Source organism: Myxocyprinus asiaticus, chromosome 33, assembly GCF_019703515.2.
Source record: "Myxocyprinus asiaticus isolate MX2 ecotype Aquarium Trade chromosome 33, UBuf_Myxa_2, whole genome shotgun sequence".
NCBI lineage: Eukaryota > Metazoa > Chordata > Actinopteri > Cypriniformes > Catostomidae > Myxocyprinus > Myxocyprinus asiaticus.
This window is the reverse complement of record NC_059376.1, coordinates 43,384,293-43,406,792: the sequence shown is the minus strand read 5'-3', so window position 1 is coordinate 43,406,792 and position 22,500 is coordinate 43,384,293. Positions and strand designations below refer to the sequence as shown.

The window sequence follows — 22,500 nt, the reverse complement described above, 5'->3', positions numbered from 1 at the left end:
CAGAGCTCTGAAGCGTCGGCCAGAAGACAACAGTTCAGAAAGGTAGTGGGCAGGGTGAGTGGGGTCCAGAGTGATTTTTCCAGACTTTTTCCTCACTCTGGAAGTGTCTTGTTCTTGAAGGGGGGGCAGGGGGCAACCAATAATCCTCTCAGCAGTCCGAACTGTCCTTTGTAGTCTTCTGATGTCTGATTTCATAGCTGAACCAAACCAGACAGTTATTGAAGTGCAGAGGACAGACTCAATGACTGCTGAGTAGAACTGTATCAGCAGCACCTGTGGCAGGTTGAACTTCCTCAACTGGCGAAGGAAGTACAACCTCTGCTGGCCCTTTTTCACAATGGAGTCAATGTGGGTCTCCCACTTCAGGTCCTGTGAGATGGTAGTGCCCAGGAACCTGAATGACTCCACTGCTGCCACAGTGCTGTTTAGAATGGTGAGGGGGATCAGTGTTGGGGTGTATCTCCTAAAGTCCACAATGATCTCCACCGTTTTGAGCGTGTTCAGCTCAAGGTTGTTTTGACTGCACCAGACAGCCAGCTGTTTAACCTCCCTTCTGTATGCAGACTCATCGTCATCACGGATGAGGCCGATGACAGTGGTGTTGTATGCAAACTTCAGGAGCTTGACAGAGGGGTCCTTGGCGATGCAGTCATTGGTATAGAGGGAGAAGAGTAGTGGGGAGAGCACACATCCCTGGGGGGCACCAGTGCTGATTGTACAGGTGCTAGAAGTGAGTTTCCCCTGTCTCAGAAGCTGCTGCCTGTCCGTCAGAATTCTGGTAATCCACTGACAGATAGACGTGGGAACAGAGAGTTGGTGTAATTTAGTCCGGAGAATATCTGGGATGATGGTGTTGAAAGCTGAACTGAAGTCCACAAAAAGGATCCTTGCATATGTCCCTGGTCTGTCCAGATGTTGCAGGATATGATGCAATCCCATGTTGACTGCATCATCCATATACCTGTTTGCTTGATAAGCAAGTTGAAGGGGATCTAGAAAGGGTCCAGTGATGTTCTTCAGGTGGGCCAACACCAGTCTCTCAAATGATTTCATGACCACAGACGTCACAGCGACAGGTCTGTAGTCATTAATTCCTGTGATTTTTGGTTTCTTTGGGACGGGAATAATGATTGAGTGTTTGAAACAGCATGGGACTTCACACTGCTCCAGTGATCTATTGAAGATCTGTGTGAAGACGGGGGCCAGCTGGTTAGCACAGGATCGAAGACACGCTGGTGAAACGCCATCTGGGCTTGAAGCCTTCCTCATCTTTTGTTTCCGAAAGACGTGGCTCACATCATCTTCACAGATCTTAAATGCAGGTTGAGTAGCAGGAGGGGGGAGGAGGGGGGTTGCAGGAGGTGTTGGTGTTTGTGTGACGTGAAGGTCAGAGTGGGTGTGGGGTGTAAGATTGGGGCTTTCAAATCTGCAGTAGAACACATTCAGGTCATCAGCCAGTTGTTGGTCCACCACAGGGTTGGGGGTAGGAGTCCTTTAATTTGTGAGTTGTTTCATGCCACTCCACACTGATGCAGGGTCGTTAGCTGAAAACTTGTTTTTCAGCTTCTCAGAGTATCTTCTTTTAGCCACTCTGATTTCCTTATTCAGTGTGTTCCTGGCCTGATTGTACAAGACTTTATCCCCACCCCTGTAATCATCCTCTTTTGCCTGACGAAGCTGCCTGAGCTCTGCTGTAAACCATGGTTTGTCGTTGTTAAATGTTAAATAAGTCCTAGTTGGATTGCACATATCCTCACAGAAACTGATATATGATGTAACAGTACCTGTGAGCTCATCCAGATTGGTGTCTGCAGCCTCAAAAACACTCCAATCAGTGCAGTCAAAGCAGGCTTGTAGTTCCAGCTCTGCTTCATTGGTCCATCTCTTTACAGTCTTTACTACTGGCTTGGTTGATTTTAATTTCTGCCTGTATGTTGGAAGAAGATGAACCAGACAGTGATCAGAGAGTCCCAAAGCTGCTCTAGGAACATCCTTTATTGTTGTGTAATAATGATCCAGCATATTTCTGTCTCTGGTGGGGCATGTAATGTGCTGTTTGTATTTGGGCAGTTCACGTGTGAGATTTGCTTTGTTAAAATCCCCAAGAATAACTGAGTCCGGGTATTGTTGTTCCGTGTCTGTGAAAATGATTTGATCAGCCACCTGTTGCAGTGCTGTGTTCAAACACGCGTTTGGCGCGATATACACACTCACCAGAATAAACTAGGAAAACTCCTGTGGCGAGTAGAAAGGCTTACAGTTAATAAAGAGCGCTCTTAACACTCCTCTTTAACGTTGTTACATCTGTACACCAACTTTCATTGATGTAAAAGCATGTTCCACCGCCTCTTGTTTTCCCCGTTAACTCCACGATGCGATCCGCTCCGAACAGCTGGAAGCCCGGCAGATATAATGCGCTGTCCGGAATGGCTTCACTCAGCCAGGTTTCTGTGAAGCACAAGGCAGCAGAGGTTGAAAAGTCTTTGTTTGTGTGGGTGAGGAGATGTAGTTTGTCCATTTCGTTAGGAAGAGAGCGGAGATTCGCTAAGTGAATACTCGGCAGCGCTGTTCGAAATCCGTGCCGACGCAGTTATTTAAAGCAGAACATGATTTGGCTGATTTTATGAGCCTTTTTAACTAGTTATGAGTGCTGAAAATCTCCACATTAGTTGGTTTTTGTCATGCTTCACTATATTAATGAGGACATTTTCAAACATTTGGCCCTCACGTATAGCCAAAACTGTACACACACATGCTCACGTACTGGTGTTGTGGACTTCTCTAGTGTTCAGGAGGTCCAGAAATGGCACAACCAAACCCTGGCCGAGATAAATCTTCACCAGCGTCATGGCGACGTCCTGACGACTCTCTACTGTGGTGACCTCTTCCAGCAGGGTCAAAGGTGTCGGGTCATTGACCTGTTAACAGGGACCAAATTCACAATTTAAGAATCGCCTGGCTTTCAATTCATGAGTTTGAATTTTATTTGAATTGGCCACAGGATGCTAAATTTGAATTGGAAATAAAGGAAGAGGAATTTATTGAATTTTGTTGGTTTAACAAGAGGAGACAGATCCCTTCAAATGTGCTTTCGTCTCGTAAGCTGCTTCATGTTGTTTGGCTCAATTTTCAAGGCTTTGTGGTAAAAATTCAGGGAAATTAAGTGCTCTTTCAACATGTTATAAATTAATTTTAAATATAATAAAAGTAGGGCTGTCAATTTAACATGTTAATTTACTACAATATGAAAAATATCACATAAAAAATTAACACTGTAAATCATGCCCCTTCTGTACATAAGTCTTACCATCAGAGCAATACAATTTTAATGCAGTAGGGGGCAGTTGGTGCAACTCCAGCTGTACACGCAACCATGGCCGTATCCACCATTGAGGTCATCGAGGTCCGGACCTCGGTATTTTCTTCCGAGGTGTATATTAAAAGCAATAAAATAATTGCCTAATAATAACTCTTTGGTGCCGCAAAGATAACCGACCATCTCAGGTGACTGCTTGCTTGAGTTGACCAATGAAATCGGCTGGGGGGCGGGCTTTGCGCTCCATTGTGCTGGACTATGTCAACAAACCGGGCAGGGAAGGTACCTTAATCCACTGAAGCGTTATGAGGTAACTAGAGAATTTTACTAGTCGTCTGCTTGTAGTTCATTGCCATGATTCATCCCCACCCAGTCAGACATCATCTGACAGCTCCTGTGCGCGGTCACACTTCATTAAACAATGGCCGTCCATCATGAGTGAATTAACTAGCTAGCTGCCAGCTAACATTAATTCCATCCGTCCAATGACGGACAGATAATGATATGCTTTTCTTTCATATCAGTTTGTGTAGGGTTGAAATGCATGTTAAAATGATGAGGTACCACTATATATTTTTATTTTCATTGCAAGATTATCCTAGCAGAGGCCGGTAATATTTGCAAATAAATATCAATTTACCCTGTGTTTACTTTCTTTACTGACACAGACGAAAATGAAAAGACTGCATGAATTAAAGCTCAGCTTTGGGAAGGGAAGCAACAGGGGACAAGATGAGACTGAGAGAAAAAGAAAAAGAGAAGATGATGGAGATGAAAGAGGAAGAGCAGGTACTACCCACTGTGCCCAGAATATGATTAGCATTATGTTACTGTGCTGTTTAACACAAACAAAAACTGACCTGATCTCATTCAAACAATGTAGGCCTAATTACCACAGAGATATATGTTCTTTGGTAATTACAGTGAAGCCTATAGGTTCAAATTAATTTCAAAAGTATAGTGTCATAATACAGTATAATACTATTGTATAGATATCACTTTGTATAAAACACATTTTTCCTACATTTATGTACTGCTTGAGACACATTTTTATCATTCAAATCCAAAATGATGCAAACTCAAACACAAAGATTAAATAAAGGTGATATTAATTTTACTAAATTATTTTTACTACACTTTGGCAGGAGACACAAGTGAGGAGTCACAAAGAAAGGGACAGGCAGTGAATACAGAGGGAGAGAGAGAAGAAAGAGTTGAAGAGGACGGAGAGAGAAACGAACAGAAAGATTGTAATGTTGAAGGCAGAGAGAACAGAAGAGATGGGAAACAGGGAGCAGGTTATGGAGAGCAGAGAGATACGGAAAAAGAGGCTGAGAGAAAGAGCACAGGAGACACAAAAGGAAAAGACTCAGAGAGACCACACAAGCAGAGCAATACTGGAGTAGACCAGGTTGAGATGAGAGGTGATAGAGCTCATGTCAGTGAAAGAGACACATTTCTACACAAATCTGATCCAGCCCAGTTTACAAATAAGCCACTTACAGATGAAGACAAGTACTGCCTTCTCAAGAATAAGTGCTTCAAACATAACTATAAGTACCCTAAAACAAAGTTTGGTGAATGTATTACTGCTTGACAGATCATTTATGCTACTGCATGGTTTTAAAGCTATTATTATCCAATCTCTTAAAATGCACATATGTCGATCAGGGAAATCAGTATTTTTTGCCCCCCCCAACCCCGCTAGCAAACTTAGTTTTTGGACCTCGGTATTTTTTAAACCCTGCATACGGCCATGCACGCATCAACCAACAAGCAGGCAGCTCAATCTTCCACAGATGTGCTTATACGCTCAAAGACAGCTAAACTGAGCACAACAGAATTCAGGGGTCTCGAGACGTGCTTTTCTAAGTATCAAACTACGTTTAACTTGACACAGCATGCTAAAAACCCAGCGCTTATGACTAGAGATGCTAAAAACTAGTGAGATGCGATACAACCAAAGTGAGATGCTCCAAAAGTGTCTGTCTGATGCACGGGTACATAGAACAACAATTCAAATAGTGCAGAGACAAATATGGCAATAACAGGATTATGTTCAATGATATAGAAATAAAACAAACACTATTTTGACATTTAAGCCACTTTTTATTTCGTCTAAACCATTCACTTGTCTGCTGCCACAGTATGATGTCGTTTAATATTAATAATAATATTATATATTATATTTATAGTCATTTGAATTATTATATACTACAGTACATTATCTCTATTTGGGGGCCTTTCTCAGTAAATATTGATAGGTGATTAATTACAATTAATTGGATTAATTAATCAGCACATGATATAAGTACTTGATTGACAGCCCTAAATAAAATATATACAGTATAAATGAGCTGCAAATTTCTATAGGTGCATTTAAAACATTGATTTTCATCTAATGTTTCTGGAAATATGTCATATGTTGTGTGTACTGTATAATAACATGTTTATGGGTCCTGAAAAATTCAATATTATTAAAAAGTTTAATTCCACTTCCTTGCCTTGCAATTCTGCATCTGGTTTGCTACCTCAGTTCAAATTCAATTTCAAAAGCATTCTCAATTCAATTCTGAATGGCGCACAACACTGTGTGATAACCAATTTAAGTAACCAGCTCGTTTGTTGTACTAAAAACAATCAAATAAAAGTGACACTTGATGAGATCTGCGCAGGTACGTGTGTGATCAGTGACGTCACCTCGGATGGAGAGATGACCGTCTCCATGAGCAGATCGATCAGAGGCTGATAGTATACAGACGGAAGAATTCTCTCCTCTACCAGACGAACCTTCAGACGCAAAGCACCCAGTTTACCCCTGAGAGACAGACAGACAGAGAAGCATGAATTCAGGTACAGTATCATTCATGTCTGTAGCACAAACGGAGCAGGACGGTTGTTTACTTAGCTATCTAAACGGGGACATATGATCGACTTCTAATGTTTTTATATAAAGCTAATTCAAATTGCTGTAGACTAACCCTAAACCGCAGCCTAACCCTGAAAAAAACCTTTTAGCATTTTAGGAATGTAAATAATAATAATAATAATAATAATAATAATAATAATTTATGTATGGATTGATTTTCCAAATAAAACATCCCAAAATGTCCCCAAAGAGAGGTTTTGTCAGATTTAGCTCACTTTTGGGGACAAATTTGACCCCAAATTATAACTAATTATATAAACACACACCCAGCGTCATCTTCTGTGTTTCCCAGTGGCATAAGACGAAACCAGCCCTGAAGTACTGGAGTTCTGTGCAGACACGACAGAGGGATTTCCACCTAAACAAACGATTAAACACATATGTTCAGCATGTAGGATTTCAGCAATTAGATTACAGTGACTAATTACTTTGAAATCAGATTACACTCGATACTGGTGACCCCAAACGTGAAACGAGGGGCTCTTGTATTTACATTAAGTCATATAGCAGGCGCTTTTATCCAATGCAAATAAAATCGATTAAAGTGAATAAAATCTTGTATCACCCTGAAAGGGTTTATTTTGTGATAACGACCAGCTGACTGTATATTACCCAGCTTATTACAAAATTACTTTCCAAATAAATAAATAAATGGACATCTGGAGCTGTTAGAGATACACTATATTGCCAAAAGTATTCGCTCACCCATCCAAATAATTGAATTCAGGTGTTCCAATCACTTCCATGGCCACAGGTGTATAAAATATAATGGTGTATAGGCATGCAGACTGCTTCTACAAACATTTGTGAAAGAATGGGCCGCTCTCAGGATCTCAGTGAATTCCAGCGTGGTACTGTGATAGGATGCCACCTGTGCAACAAGTCCAGTCGTGAAATTTCCTCGCTACTAAATATTCCACAGTCAACTGTCAGTGGTATTATAACAAAGTGGAAGCGATTGGGAATGACAGCAACTCAGCCACGAAGTGGTAGGCCACGTAAAATGACAGAGCGGGGTCAGCGGATGCTGAGGCGCATAGTGCGCAGAGGTCGCCAACTTTCTGCAGAGTCAATCGCTCCAGACCTCCAAAGTTCATGTGGCCTTCAGATTAGCTCAAGAACAGTGCGTAGAGAGCTTCATGGAATGGGTTTCCATGGCCGAGCAGCTGCATCCAAGCCATACATCACCAAGTGCAATGCAAAGCGTCGGATGCAGTGGTGTAAAGCACGCTGCCACTGGACTCTAGAGCAGTGGAGACGTGTTCTCTGGAGTGACGAATCACGCTTCTCCATCTGGCAATCTGATGGACGAGTCTGGGTTTGGCGATTGCCAGGAGAACGGTACTTCTCTGACTGCATTGTGCCAACTGTGAAGTTTGGTGGACGGTGGATTATGGTGTGGGGTTGTTTTTCAGGAGCTGGGCTTGGCCCCTTAGTTCCAGTGAAAGGAACTCTGAATGCTTCAGCATACCAAGAGATTTTGGACAATTCCATGCTCCCAACTTTGTGGGAACAGTTTGGGGATGGCCCCTTCCTGTTCCAACATGACTGCGCACCAGTGCACAAAGCAAGGTCCATAAAGACATGGATGAGTGAGTTTGGTGTGGAAGAACTTGACTGGCCTGCACAGAGTCCTGACCTCAACCCGATAGAGCACCTTTGGGATGAATTAGAGCGAAGACTGCGAGCCAGGCCTTCTCGTCCAACATCAGTGTCTGACCTCACAAATGCGCTTCTGGAAGAATGGTCAAAAATTCCCATAAACACACTCCTAAACCTTGTGGAAAGTCTTCCCAGATGAGTTGAAGCTGTTATAGCTGCAAAGGGTGGGCCGACGTCATATTAAACTCTATGGATTAAGAATGGGATGTCACTTAAGTTCATATGCGTCTAAAGGCAGATGAGCGAATACTTTTGGCAATATAGTGTATGACTGAACATTCAGCCTAACATCTCCTTTTGTGTTCCAAGGAAGAAAGTCATACAGGTTTGAAACTGAGGGAGAGTACAGAATGACAGAATTTTCATTTTTGGGTGAACTATTTCCTTACAGGAACAGTCACATTAATTGTTACAAAGTGACATTGCCATTTCACAGATTGAGTGAACATCAGGCAAAACATATGTTTTACAATTGACTCGAGTGAGTCATCTCACCTTCCCCAGAAAGTCATTCTTGCCCACCATGTCCCAGTCCCAGACCTCCACCATGATGGTTCCTCCATCATTCTCTACATTATCCAAACACAACTCCAGAGTCTCGTCCCAGTGTGGGAACCGTGTCTTCTTTATGATCTGACACAAACACACAGTGATAAAACTCAACAGCCTGATATTATGACATGAAGAGAGTAGTGAAATCTCAGAGCCAGCAAAGATTTCTCTGTATTCTATACAGTATATGTCATTGCCGAGGCTTTTTAGTGGTTCCGCAAGCATTAGGTGATGTCTATAATTTGAAAGTGAACAACTCGAGATGTAGATGTTGTAGATGTAAACAGGAAAGATGGGCTGATTTTGGCTTCAAATAATCATTGGTAAGTGCTTCATTTGCTAAAGTTTTTGAATTTGCTGACTGCTTACAAAGGGTTTATTGAAGTTTAAAGTGTCATGTGTTTATTTCTGGCTTTCGTGTCGAAGTTTGTGAGCCGCTTTGACACTATAATTTGTCAAGTAAGGCAATGTAATGTATGGTGTACATAGGGTGTCTTATTTACTGAGTGTCATGTGTCACAAAATGGAACTGTTGTCATTGTAGTATTTGGTTATAATGATTTGTCTTGTCTTATTTGCTCCTATTTAACTAAAGTCGACTTTACACTGCAAACACAGTGTCACATGTGTTGATTCTCATGCACAGCCGGCAGAAAACAAGACATGTGCTGAGAGTCATGACAACGGATGAAGACACATTCTCTCACCGATGTATCAGCGCTGATGTTGTTGTAGATAATTCTGGTGAAAGGATCGGAGGTACCAGAGATATCACGTGGAGCCAAATCTCTGTAACGAATGAAAACACCCAACACTTTCAACTAAACGATCATTCACAGTTCAGAGACTCACATGAATTGCAGCATTAATGTGATGGATGTTAAGTCATTGGCATCACTTGACTGATCACATTTCATCACAGCTCTCTGTAATATCATCCTGCTGATTACAGAGCTGTTGGAGTGTTGAGTGTCATTTTGCTCTGATGAGAGCACTTTTACACACACACACACACACACACACACACGCACGCACGCACGCACGCACACGCATGCACACACACAAACACACGCAACTCAAACACCTCTCAAACTCATTATGTAATATCAGACTACACAATTACAGCATCTACAAACTGGGCCAAACAGGGCCATGCTAATCAGCCAAGCCATGACTGGTAGGAACTTATTTATAAGGAATTTTATGGCATCATAGGAACTTAAAGATCTCTTTTGACATTGTAGGAACTTAAAGATCTCTTATGTCATTGTAGGAACTTAAAAATCTCTTATGACATCGTAGGAACTTAAAGAACTCTTATGATATCGTAGGAACTTTTAGATCTCTTATGACATCGTAGGAATTTAAAGATCTCTTATGTCATCTTAGGAACTTAAAGATCTCTTATGACATCGTAGGAACTTAAAAATCTCTTATGACATCGTAGGAACTTAAAGAACTCTTATGATATCGTAGGAACTTAAAGATCTCTTATGACATCGTAGGAACTTAAAGATCTCTTATGATATCGTAGGAACTTAAAGATCTCTTATGACATCGTAGGAACTTAAAAATCTCTTATGACATCGTAGGAACTTAAAGAACTCTTATGATATCGTAGGAATTTAAAAATCTCTTATGACATCGTAGGAATTTAAAGATCTCTTATGTCATCTTAGGAACTTAAAGATCTCTTATGATATCGTAGGAATTTAAAGATCTCTTATGACATCGTAGGAATTTAAAGATCTCTTATGTCATCTTAGGAACTTAAAGATCTCTTATGACATCGTAGGAACTTAAAAATCTCTTATGACATCGTAGGAACTTATAGATCTCTTATGACATCGTAGGAACTTATAGATCTCTTATGACATCGTAGGAATTTAAAGATCTCTTATGTCATCTTAGGAACTTAAAGATCTCTTATGACATCGTAGGAACTTAAAAATCCCTTATGACACCGTAGGAACTTATAGATCTCTTATGTCATCGTAGGAACTTAAAGAACTCTTATGATATCGTAGGAACTTAAAGATCTCTTATGATATCGTAGGAACTTAAAGATCTCTTATGACATCATAGGAACTTAAAGATCTCTTATGACATCGGAGGAACTTAAAGATCTATTACGGCATCAGTCTAGTCTGAACATTTATTTCTGGTACCTCTACGTTTGAAAGTGTCGATCAGAATATCTCTGGTTCTTACCGGGCTTCAATGATGTGACAGTGTAGGCAGGTCCTCTGAGTGTCCCTGTGGAGATCCAGAGCCAAATGAATCTCACCCTGAATCTCTTCATCTGGATCCACACGAGTCAGATTTAACCAGTTATCTAAACCTACAAGAGAACACACACGACACGTTCTGTTTCATTCTGTGATGAACATTTAACAAATGTGCCATTCTAAACGTCTCATGTGAGGTTCACAGTTACAGAGTACATTTTAAACATGCACGAGTCATGGAGTAGGTTTGGAACAGCATACTACTATACTACTCTGTTCTATTTCTCAACTATGCAGTATTTCTACTGTGAACAGTATACACTTTTTTGTATGCATGGAAAACCCTTATGACCTACTACGTTTGATAAAATGTGCAAAATGCAACAGAGCACACTGCGTGGAAAACTGCATTCCATAATGCATTTCCAGTGTGACGAATAGACCAGAAACAATATCAATCATGATTTTCAGCATCTTTCTTGACTCATAATTTCATCAGACTGTCATTTACAGTCATTTAGATATAATTACATTAGACATGCAATTTAACTGCATTTATTTCTGAAATAACTGGACAATAGTCACTGAATTAAATGCTTAACAAGGTCAAATGAGAACAAAGTAGCATACTACTGTTTAAAATGTTTAGCACCGCATACTGTTTCACATGCTACTTTTAAAAAACAGTATGCAATGAGCAGCACGCTAAAATTCTATTCTGAGCTCAGTGGTTATTTCGCATTTTGTCCGTGTATTCTATGCATATAGAAAATTCACATACTGTGCACGGTATACAAGCAGAAAATTGTACATGTAGTATGCCATTCTTAAGTTTACATAGCCAGCCTTCAGAACAGGTACAGCAGAATTTGGGTTTACATTCACAATAACATTTATGCATTTGGCAGATGCTTTTATCCAAAGTGACTTACTTATTACAGGGACAATCCCCCTGGAGCAACCTGGAGTTAAGTGCCTTGCTGAAGGACACATTGGTGATGGCTGTGGGGATTGAATCAGCAACCTTCTGATTACCAGTTATGTGCTTTAGCCCACTACGCCACCACCACTCCAAATCAATAACTCTCAAATCTGAGACTTTAACTGAGCAAAACTCTTCCCATGATCTCGTGGGCGAGAGGTGAGTCACTTGTGATTCATGCCGGACCAGTGCATGCTGGGAAGATGTGAGAGCCTTTTGTGGGTTGACGTGATCCCTAATCCATCATGTGTGCCCATAATAACTAAGAACTCCTCCATATCAGCTGAGCAGTGCTCTAGCTAGGAAATACATTTATTTAAGTAATCATCCATCAGCTCCCTGTGTGTATTGCTAATTTTCACAGTTGATATGTTATTATTTAGTAGAAGGGTATTTTGAATCATTTCAGTTTCTGTAGTTTTGAATGTTAACACATGTCTCTGTTTCTAGCTTATGCACATCATAGGAAACAATTACTTCTGTTCCCAAGGTTACTTGAATATATGATTTATGTTTTTAAATGTAAAGTAAATTGAGGCATAACATGGCGTTTTTTATGTCATTATTTTCTAATATTCCTTGGATGCCACATTCTGACATTCTTCAGATGGTACACAGTGAGTCTACTAATGAAAATGTGCTTATTTTGCTTTATATATATATATATATATATATATATATATATATATATATATATATATATATATATATATATATTAATAAAATTATTAATTACAATTTATATTATCAGAATAACAATATGAATGAAAGGATTGAGTAAAAGGTTGAGAAATGTACATTTAAATTCTTAGAATTAGGCGTGTGCCCTTGAACTGGCGTGGACTACAGAAGTAGATAAGCTACTATAAAAAGTTTGACTGAAGTATAAATTTATGTAAGTTATGAGTAACTTGTAACTAAAACTAAAAGCAGCTTCCTTAACACAACGGTGAGCCACAAAGAATATCTTGTATGTTTCTTTGGAGAATTCAATATGATTTTTTTTATAAAGGAAGGGGAAGTGCAACTCAGAAATGGTTTGGGTATTTTTGTCAATTAATGTTCTCATACAAGAAAACAATATCATCGACTCAAATAACCTTTTACTAGTGTCATCACCAGTTCTTCCCCAACATCACAATTAACTGTAATTTATCAAATCCAACAATGTTAAATAGAATGGAAACTCAAATTTTCACATTATTTGAGGTTTTGTCGTTAATAAAGTGCTTCAAATGTCACAAAAAGAGTTTGGGGACATTTACTCCAGTTGGCATTCATCTTTTTAACCTTCTCCATGCAGCAAAACAACATCTAACTTTAGATTGAAAGAACACATGCTTACCTTTGGGTTGAGCAGCGATCACGTCTTTACTCAGGGAGATTTTTCCTATGACATCATCATGACTGTGACATGCAGGAAACATGAGATGAGTGTTCATGTTCAAAGTTCAGAAACACAGACAGACAGAAACACAGACAGAGAGACAGACAGACAGAAACACAGACAGAGAAACAGACAGACAGACAGACAGAAACACAGACTGACAGACAGAGACAGACAGACAGAAACACAGACAGAGAGACAGACAGAAAGAAACACAGACAGAGAAATAGACAGACAGAAACACAGACAGACAGCGAGACAGACAGACCAAAACACAGACCGAGAGACAGAGAGACAGACGGACAGAAACACAGACAGACAGAAACACAGACAGAGAAACAGACAGACAGACAGACAGAAACACAGACAGACAGTGAGACAGACAGACCGAAACACAGACCGACAGACAGAGAGCCAGACGGACAGAAACACAGACAGACAGAAACACAGACAGAGAAACAGACAGAAACACAGACAGAGAGACAGACAGACAGACAGACAGAAACACAGACAGACAGAGAGACAGACAGAAACACAGAAACACAGACCGACAGACAGAGAGACAGACAGACAGAAACACAGACAGAGAGACAGACAGAAAGAAACACAGACCGACAGACAGACAGACAGAAACACAGACAGACAGACAGACAGAAAGAAACACAGACAAACAGAGAGACAGACAGGCAGAAACACAGACCGACAGACAGACAGAACACATACAGACAGAAACACAGACAGACAGACAGAAACACAGACAGAACACAGACAGACAGAAACACAGACAGAAACACAGACAGACAGAAACACAGACAGAGAGAAACACAGACAGACATAAACACAGACAGAGAGACAGAAACACAGACAGACAGATAGACAGACATACAGACAGAAACACAGACAGACATACAGACAGATATATAGACAGACATACATAAAGAAACACAGACAGACAGACAGACAGACAGACAAAAACACAGACAGAGAGACAGACAGAAACTCATACGAACAGACAGAAGCACAGACATACAGATAGACAGAAACACATACAGACAGAAAGAGAGACAGACAGACAGAAACACAGATAGATAGACAGAGAGACAGACAGAAACACAGACAGACAGAAACACATACAGACAGAGAGACAGACAGACAGAAACACAGATAGATAGACAGCCAGACAGATAGATAGACAAATGACAGACAGACAGACAGACAGATAGATAGATAGATAGATAGATAGATACTGTATCTATTATAAAGAAAGCAAATGGATGTGAAAGAAAGAGTAGAATGTAAAAATCAAAGACGTGTCACACCATCTGTGTGTTCATGTGTGCAAATGTTCTAGTGTGTGCTGACATCAGATCAGCTTTTACAAACAACAACACTAACAAACTGAGTTTCTTGCATGACATTAGTGGCATCAGACCTCATTGTGATGAGAAAGCCAACACAAACAAGACCAGAACAACCCACTGTACAGCCTGCCCATCAGCTGTTCATTTACTCATATCACCGCACGCATTTAAGAATATACACCCGTTCCTTCTGTACTATACAACAGATGTTTTACAAGCACAGAGGTTTCCACAAGCATGAGGTTTTAACTGATCTGGAGAAGTCAAGTTCTAAGCAGCGGTAGTGTTTATAGATGGACAATGGCTCCATTCACAGAGTCAGTGTTTGCAACTGACAACCGAATTTACTATAATGTGACTCTCCAATTTACCTGTTTATACAATAGCGGCTGAAATACTGTATGTATCAGGGAAGAATTGTGACTAATGCCAGTAACCAAAATGGCAGTGACTGAACTAGTCCAATCCAAGCATGAGTTAAACTCTCAAATCTTAATTAATCGACAGCAGCTTCAAATGTTTTTTGTTTGTTTTACATGTTTGTAGAGTGCTGTATTTGTGTCATGCTCAGATAACAAAACCGATGGGAGTATCTGGTGGAACACAGCAACTGGATTTAAAATGACCTGACAAATTCAGTTGTGAGTACTGTAAATTTAGGGGGTTCTAGAATACAAATGTCATTCATAACCAAAATGTGTATGAACAGAACTGTATGTAGCAATCTAAAACACAAAAAAATGTTTGTTACCTAATAGTGTCTTCGTCCATGACGTAGAATGTGAGCGTATGGAAGCCCATTGGCAGATGAAGAGTGTAATCCTCCCCCCAGAATGGATTCAAGTTTTTCCAGATAGTCGCTGTTCTAGACGAGGCAGAGCAGAAAACATTCAGTGAGCATGTTGTTTACAAAAGTGGTTCTCAACTGGTGGGTCATGTCCCACATACTGGTCCCAGGTCTGTTCTGATTGGGTCACAGACAGCAGGAAAAACAATGCTACATGCAAATAATAAAATGCAACTAACCATATAATCATGCATAGATTGTATAACAAATTAAATAAACTTATTAACTTTTAAAAGACTATGATAGACAGACAGACAGATATATAGATAGACAGACAGACAGACAGACAGATAGATAGACAAATGACAGACAGACAGACAGACAGACAGACAGATAGATAGACAGACAGACAGACAGACAGATAGATAGACAAATGACAAACAGACAGACAGACAGACAGATAGACAGACAGACAGATAGCCAGACAGACAGACAGACAAATAGACAGATATATAGATAGATAGATAGACAAATGACAGACAGACAGACAGATATATAGATAGATAGATAGATAGATAGATAGACAGATAGATAGACAAATGACAGACAGACAGATAGATAGACAAATGACAGACAGACAGACAGATATAGATAGATAGATAGATAGATAGATAGATAGATAGATAGATAGACAGACAAATGACAGACAGACAGACAGACAGACAGATATATAGATCGATAGACAGACAGACAGACAGATAGATAGATAGACAAATGACAGACAGACAGACAGACAGATTTAGATAGATAGATAGATAGATAGATAGATAGATAGATAGACAAATGACAGACAGACAGACAGATATATAGATAGACAGACAGACAGACAGACAGATAGATAGACAAATGACAGACAGACAGACAGATATAAATAGATAGATAGATAGATAGATAGATAGATAGATAGATAGACAGACAGACAGATAGATAGACAGACAGATAGATAGACAAATGACAGACAGACAGACAGATATATAGATAGATAGACAGTACAAATGACAGACAGACAGACAGACATACAGATAGATAGATAGATAGATAGATAGATAGATAGATAGATAGATAGATAGATCAGATAGATAGACAAATGACAGACAGACAGACAGATATATAGATAGACAGACAGACAGATAGATAGACAAATGACAGACAGACAGACAGATATAGATAGATAGATAGATAGATAGATAGATAGATAGATAGATAGATAGATAGATAGACAGATAGATAGACAAATGACAGACAGACAGACAGATATATAGATAGACAGACAGACAGATAGATAGACAAATGACAGACAGACAGACAGACAGATAGATAGACAAATGACAGACAGACAGACAGATATAAATAGATAGATAGATAGATAGATAGATAGATAGATAGACAGACAGACAGATAGATAGACAGACAGATAGATAGACAAATGACAGACAGACAGACAGATATATAGATAGATAGACAGACAAATGACAGACAGACAGACAGACATACAGATAGATAGATAGATAGATAGATAGACAGATAGATAGACAAATGACAGACAGACAGACAGATATATAGATAGACAGACAGACAGATAGATAGACAAATGACAGACAGACAGACAGACAGATACACAGATAGACAGACAGACAGACAGACAGACAGATAGATAGACAAATGACAGACAGATATAGATAGATAGATAGATAGATAGATAGATAGATAGATAGACAAATGACAGACAGACAGACAGACAGATTTAGATAGATAGATAGATAGATAGATAGATAGATAGATAGATAGACAAATGACAGACAGACAGACAGATATATAGATAGACAGACAGACAGACAGACAGATAGATAGACAAATGACAGACAGACAGACAGATATAAATAGATAGATAGATAGATAGATAGATAGATAGATAGATAGATAGATAGACAGACAGACAGATAGATAGACAGACAGATAGATAGACAAATGACAGACAGACAGACAGATATATAGATAGATAGACAGACAAATGACAGACAGACAGACAGACATACAGATAGATAGATAGATAGATAGATAGATAGATAGATAGATAGATAGACAGATAGATAGACAAATGACAGACAGACAGACAGATATATAGATAGACAGACAGACAGATAGATAGACAAATGACAGACAGACAGACAGATATAGATAGATAGATAGATAGATAGATAGATAGATAGATAGATAGATAGATAGACAGATAGATAGACAAATGACAGACAGACAGACAGATATATAGATAGACAGACAGACAGATAGATAGACAAATGACAGACAGACAGACAGACAGATAGATAGACAAATGACAGACAGACAGACAGATATAAATAGATAGATAGATAGATAGATAGATAGATAGATAGACAGACAGACAGATAGATAGACAGACAGATAGATAGACAAATGACAGACAGACAGACAGATATATAGATAGATAGACAGACAAATGACAGACAGACAGACAGACATACAGATAGATAGATAGATAGATAGATAGATAGATAGATAGATAGACAGATAGATAGACAAATGACAGACAGACAGACAGATATATAGATAGACAGACAGACAGATAGATAGACAAATGACAGACAGACAGACAGACAGATACACAGATAGACAGACAGACAGACAGACAGATAGATAGACAAATGACAGACAGATATAGATAGATAGATAGATAGATAGATAGATAGATAGATAGATAGACAGACAGATAGACAAATGACAGACAGACAGACAGACAAACAGACAGATATATAGATAGATAGACAGATAGACAAATGACAGACAGACAGACAGACAGACAGACAGATAGATAGATAGATAGATAGACAGACAGACAGATATATAGACAAATGACAGACAGACAGACAGACAGACAGACAGACAGATAGATAGATAGATAGATAGATAGATAGATAGATAGATAGACAGACAGACAGACAGATAGATAGATAGACAAATGACACACAGACAGACAGACAGATAGATAGACAGACAGACAGATAGCCAGACAGACAGACAAACAGACAGATATATAGATAGATAGATAGATAGACAAATGACAGACAGACAGACAGATAGACAGACAGATATATAGATAGATAGATAGCTAGATAGATAGATCGATAGATACATAGATAGATAGATAGATAGACAGATAGATAGACAAATGACAGACAGACAGACAGACAGACAGATAGATAGATAGACAAATGACACACAGACAGACAGACAGATAGATAGACAGACAGACAAACAGACAGATATATAGATAGATAGATAGATAGATAGACAAATGACAGACAGACAGACAGATAGACAGACAGATATATAGATAGATAGATAGATAGATAGATCGATAGATACATAGATAGATAGATAGATAGACAGATAGATAGACAAATGACAGACAGACAGACAGATATAGATAGATAGATAGATAGATAGATAGATAGATAGATAGATAGACAAATGACAGACAGACAGACAGACAGATATATAGATAGACAGACAGACAGACAGACAGACAGATAGATAGATAGACAAATGACAGACAGACAGACAGATATATAGACAGATAGATAGATAGATAGATAGATAGATAGATAGATAGATAGATAGATAGATAGATAGATAGATAGACAAATGACAGACAGACAGACAGACAGACAGATATATAGATAGACAGACAGACAGACAGATAGATAGACAAATGACAGACAGACAGACAGATATAAATTTATAGATAGATAGATAGATAGATAGATAGATAGACAAATGACAGACAGACAGACAGACAGATATATAGACAGACAGACAGACAGACAGATAGATAGATAGATAGACAAATGACAGACAGACAGACAGATATATAGATAGACAGACAGACAGACAGATAGATAGACAAATGACAGACAGACAGGCAGATATAAATAGATAGATAGATAGATAGATAGATAGATAGATAGATAGATAAATAGACAGACAGACAGATAGATAGACAGACAGATAGATAGACAAATGACACAGACAGACAGACAAACAGACAGATATATAGATAGACAGACAGACAGAAAGACAGACAGATAGATAGATAGATAGACAGATATATAGATAGACAGACAGACAGACAGACAGATAGATATACAAATGACAGACAGACAGACAGATATAGATAGATAGATAGATAGATAGATAGAAGATAGATAGATAGATAGATAGATAGATAGATAGATAGATAGACAAATGACAGACAGACAGACAGACAGACAGACAGATATACAGATAGACAGACAGACAGACAGATAGATAGACAAATGACAGACAGACAGACAGATATAGATAGATACATAGATAGATAGATAGATAGATAGATAAATAGATAGATAGATAGATAGATAGATAGATAGATAGATAGATAGATAGATAGATAGATAGATAGATAGATAGACAAATGACAGACAGACAGACAGACAAACAGACAGATATATAGATAGATAGATAGACAAATGACAGACAGATAGACAGACAGATAGATAGATAGATAGATAGATAGATAGATAGATAGATAGACAGACAGATAGATAGACAAATGACAGACAGACAGACAGATAGATAGATAGATAGATAGATAGATAGATAGACAGACAGACAGATAGACAAATGACAGACAGACAGACAGACAAACAGACAGATATATAGATAGATAGACAAATGACAGACAGACAGACAGACAGATAGATAGATAGATAGATAGATAGATAGATAGATAGATAGATAGATAGATAGATAGACAGACAGACAGATAGATAGACAAATGACAGACAGACAGACAGACAGACAGACAGATAGATAGATAGATAGATAGATACAGAGATAGATAGATAGATAGATAGATAGATAGATAGATAGATAGATAGATAGATAGATAGATAGATAGATAGATAAGAAAGTGTGACAGACAGACAAACAGATAGATAGATAGATAGATAGATAGATAGATAGATAGATAGATAGATAGATAGATAGATAGACAGATAGATAGATTAAAGGCCTTTTGTGGGTTTGTTTACATGAGTCCAATCATTTAGAAACTTATAGCACACTATTCCAGAACAGTCTGAAGGTCTGTGCTGAGTTTGTTGATGTAGTGTGAAAGCTTTAGGAGGAGTTAGTGTTAAAAATGTTGTTCTCGGTTTAGGGATTTTGAAAAAACCCTAAACAAAGTTTGTAGAATAATAGTATATTGATGTTGTCTTCGTGGCTTCGACTGTTTGTTCCATGTTTTAGGCTGCTAAATCACACTTCTGCTGTTGTTTATGTATTTACAAAGTCGTCATGTTAATAATTTAGTTATTTTAATACATTTCAATGTTTATCATTTTGCATGATAAACAATTTTGATACACTGTTGCGTCACCAATTTATGTCCAGTGTAAAATCTGTCCTGAAGCAAAGCCAGTTGAGAACCAGTGATTCACAAAACACTTTGGTTGCAAAGATTTAGTATCAATGTTGCTTCATACAATTTTTATCTAAAGGATTTAAGTAATTTCCATGAGCGTCAGAGAGCGCTCAGTTGAGACAGAATTACAGTCTGCCTGGATACAGAAAACAATTTAAATGGCTATAAGTGACGATGATGGAAAACAATCAGTCAATTCACCCAATTTCTCAAAGGGAGGCTTGATGATTTCCATTTCAAAAGACACAAAGCGTTTTAAATATGCACCACACCAGGTGTGCTGTTCATCAGACTATCACAATACAGCATCTGAAAGCAACATGCAATCACACTCATGCACTGACTGTTACACACACACACAACTACTACACTTATAATACAATATGATTAATTGATTGTCAGATCAAGCTGTAAATGATTGATTGATAATGCAATCTAAATAAGGGCATACATTAGAGTTCTTCTATTTTTATATAAAGAAAACTATATGACTACCAACTAACCCTAACCACCAACGATGCCCATAGAAAACAACTTTATTTACTTTACGTATCATTTTCACCTTTGAGGACGTCTGGAGACAATTTTGTCCCAATAGTATAACTAAACCAACACACACGTTTATTTATAGTAAATTATAACATACTGTACAAAAGATATCTGTTGTTTTCATCTATAGTCTACTGTTGTTTTAATAAAGCTAATTATAATGACTACAGACAAACTCAAACTAAACCCTTAAAAAACATCAACAAAACTAATGTACTTTATATTTGGATAGTTTTTACCTATGAGGATATCACCAATGGGAGTTTTGTAAGATTAAGCTCATTTATGGAGACAACTTTTAAGGAGCTATTGCTAGCTGATCTAACCCTTAAAATTAGTTACTGTATGTTGGTGTGACCGAATATGCTAAATTTGATTCAGTGATATTAAATAATGGTTTTGACTTGAATCAGACGAGTTAATTTACAGTAGCTGTTACCAGATGAAGCACATTGTTTTTAAGGTAAACATTTCTTTCAGTGTAGACACCTACAGTATTGTATGTATAGAAGCTATTCTATTGTTTTAATACAGTTAATTATAATGACTACAAACTAACTCAAACTTAAACTCTTTAAAGTACAACTACAAAAATGTTTACTTTTATTTAAGGATCATTTTACATTATAAAAACATCAAAGGTAATGTTTTCCCTTAAGTATACAGTAGCTACACTAAGTAAACACACACTCACACACACTCACACACACACACACACACACACACACACACACACGGAGGCATGCACGCACGCACACACACACACATACACACACACACACTCACACACACTCACACACACACACACACACACACACAAACACACACACACACGGAGGCATGCACGCACGCACACACACACACATACACACACACACACTCACACACACACACACACACACACACACACACACACACACTCACACACACACACACACACACACGGAGGCATGCACGCACGCACGCACACACACACACACACACACACATACACACACACTCACACACACACACACACACACACACACTCACACACACACACACAAACGGAGGCATGCACGCATGCACACACACACACACGCACACACACACTCACACACACACACACACACACACGTGGAATATAGATTCCATATTCCATATGGAATTTCCGTTAAGCACAACATGAAGTTGTGGACCAAGCCTAA

General features: G+C 38.6%; 1 protein-coding gene across 1 annotated transcript in view; it reads right to left on the bottom strand.

Moving 5' to 3' along the window:
* Positions 1-22,500, bottom strand: part of LOC127423845 (rasGAP-activating-like protein 1) — a 49,665-nt gene that overhangs the window by 24,302 nt on the left and 2,863 nt on the right. Inside the window, exons 3-10 of the mRNA XM_051668478.1 lie at positions 15,169-15,282; positions 13,015-13,076; positions 10,671-10,800; positions 9,167-9,248; positions 8,403-8,540; positions 6,512-6,603; positions 6,017-6,134; positions 2,765-2,918 (exon numbers count right to left, since the gene is read on the bottom strand). Of these exons, the coding sequence (XP_051524438.1) occupies positions 2,765-2,918; positions 6,017-6,134; positions 6,512-6,603; positions 8,403-8,540; positions 9,167-9,248; positions 10,671-10,800; positions 13,015-13,076; positions 15,169-15,282 (890 nt within the window). The remainder of the gene's footprint in view (positions 1-2,764; positions 2,919-6,016; positions 6,135-6,511; positions 6,604-8,402; positions 8,541-9,166; positions 9,249-10,670; positions 10,801-13,014; positions 13,077-15,168; positions 15,283-22,500) is intronic.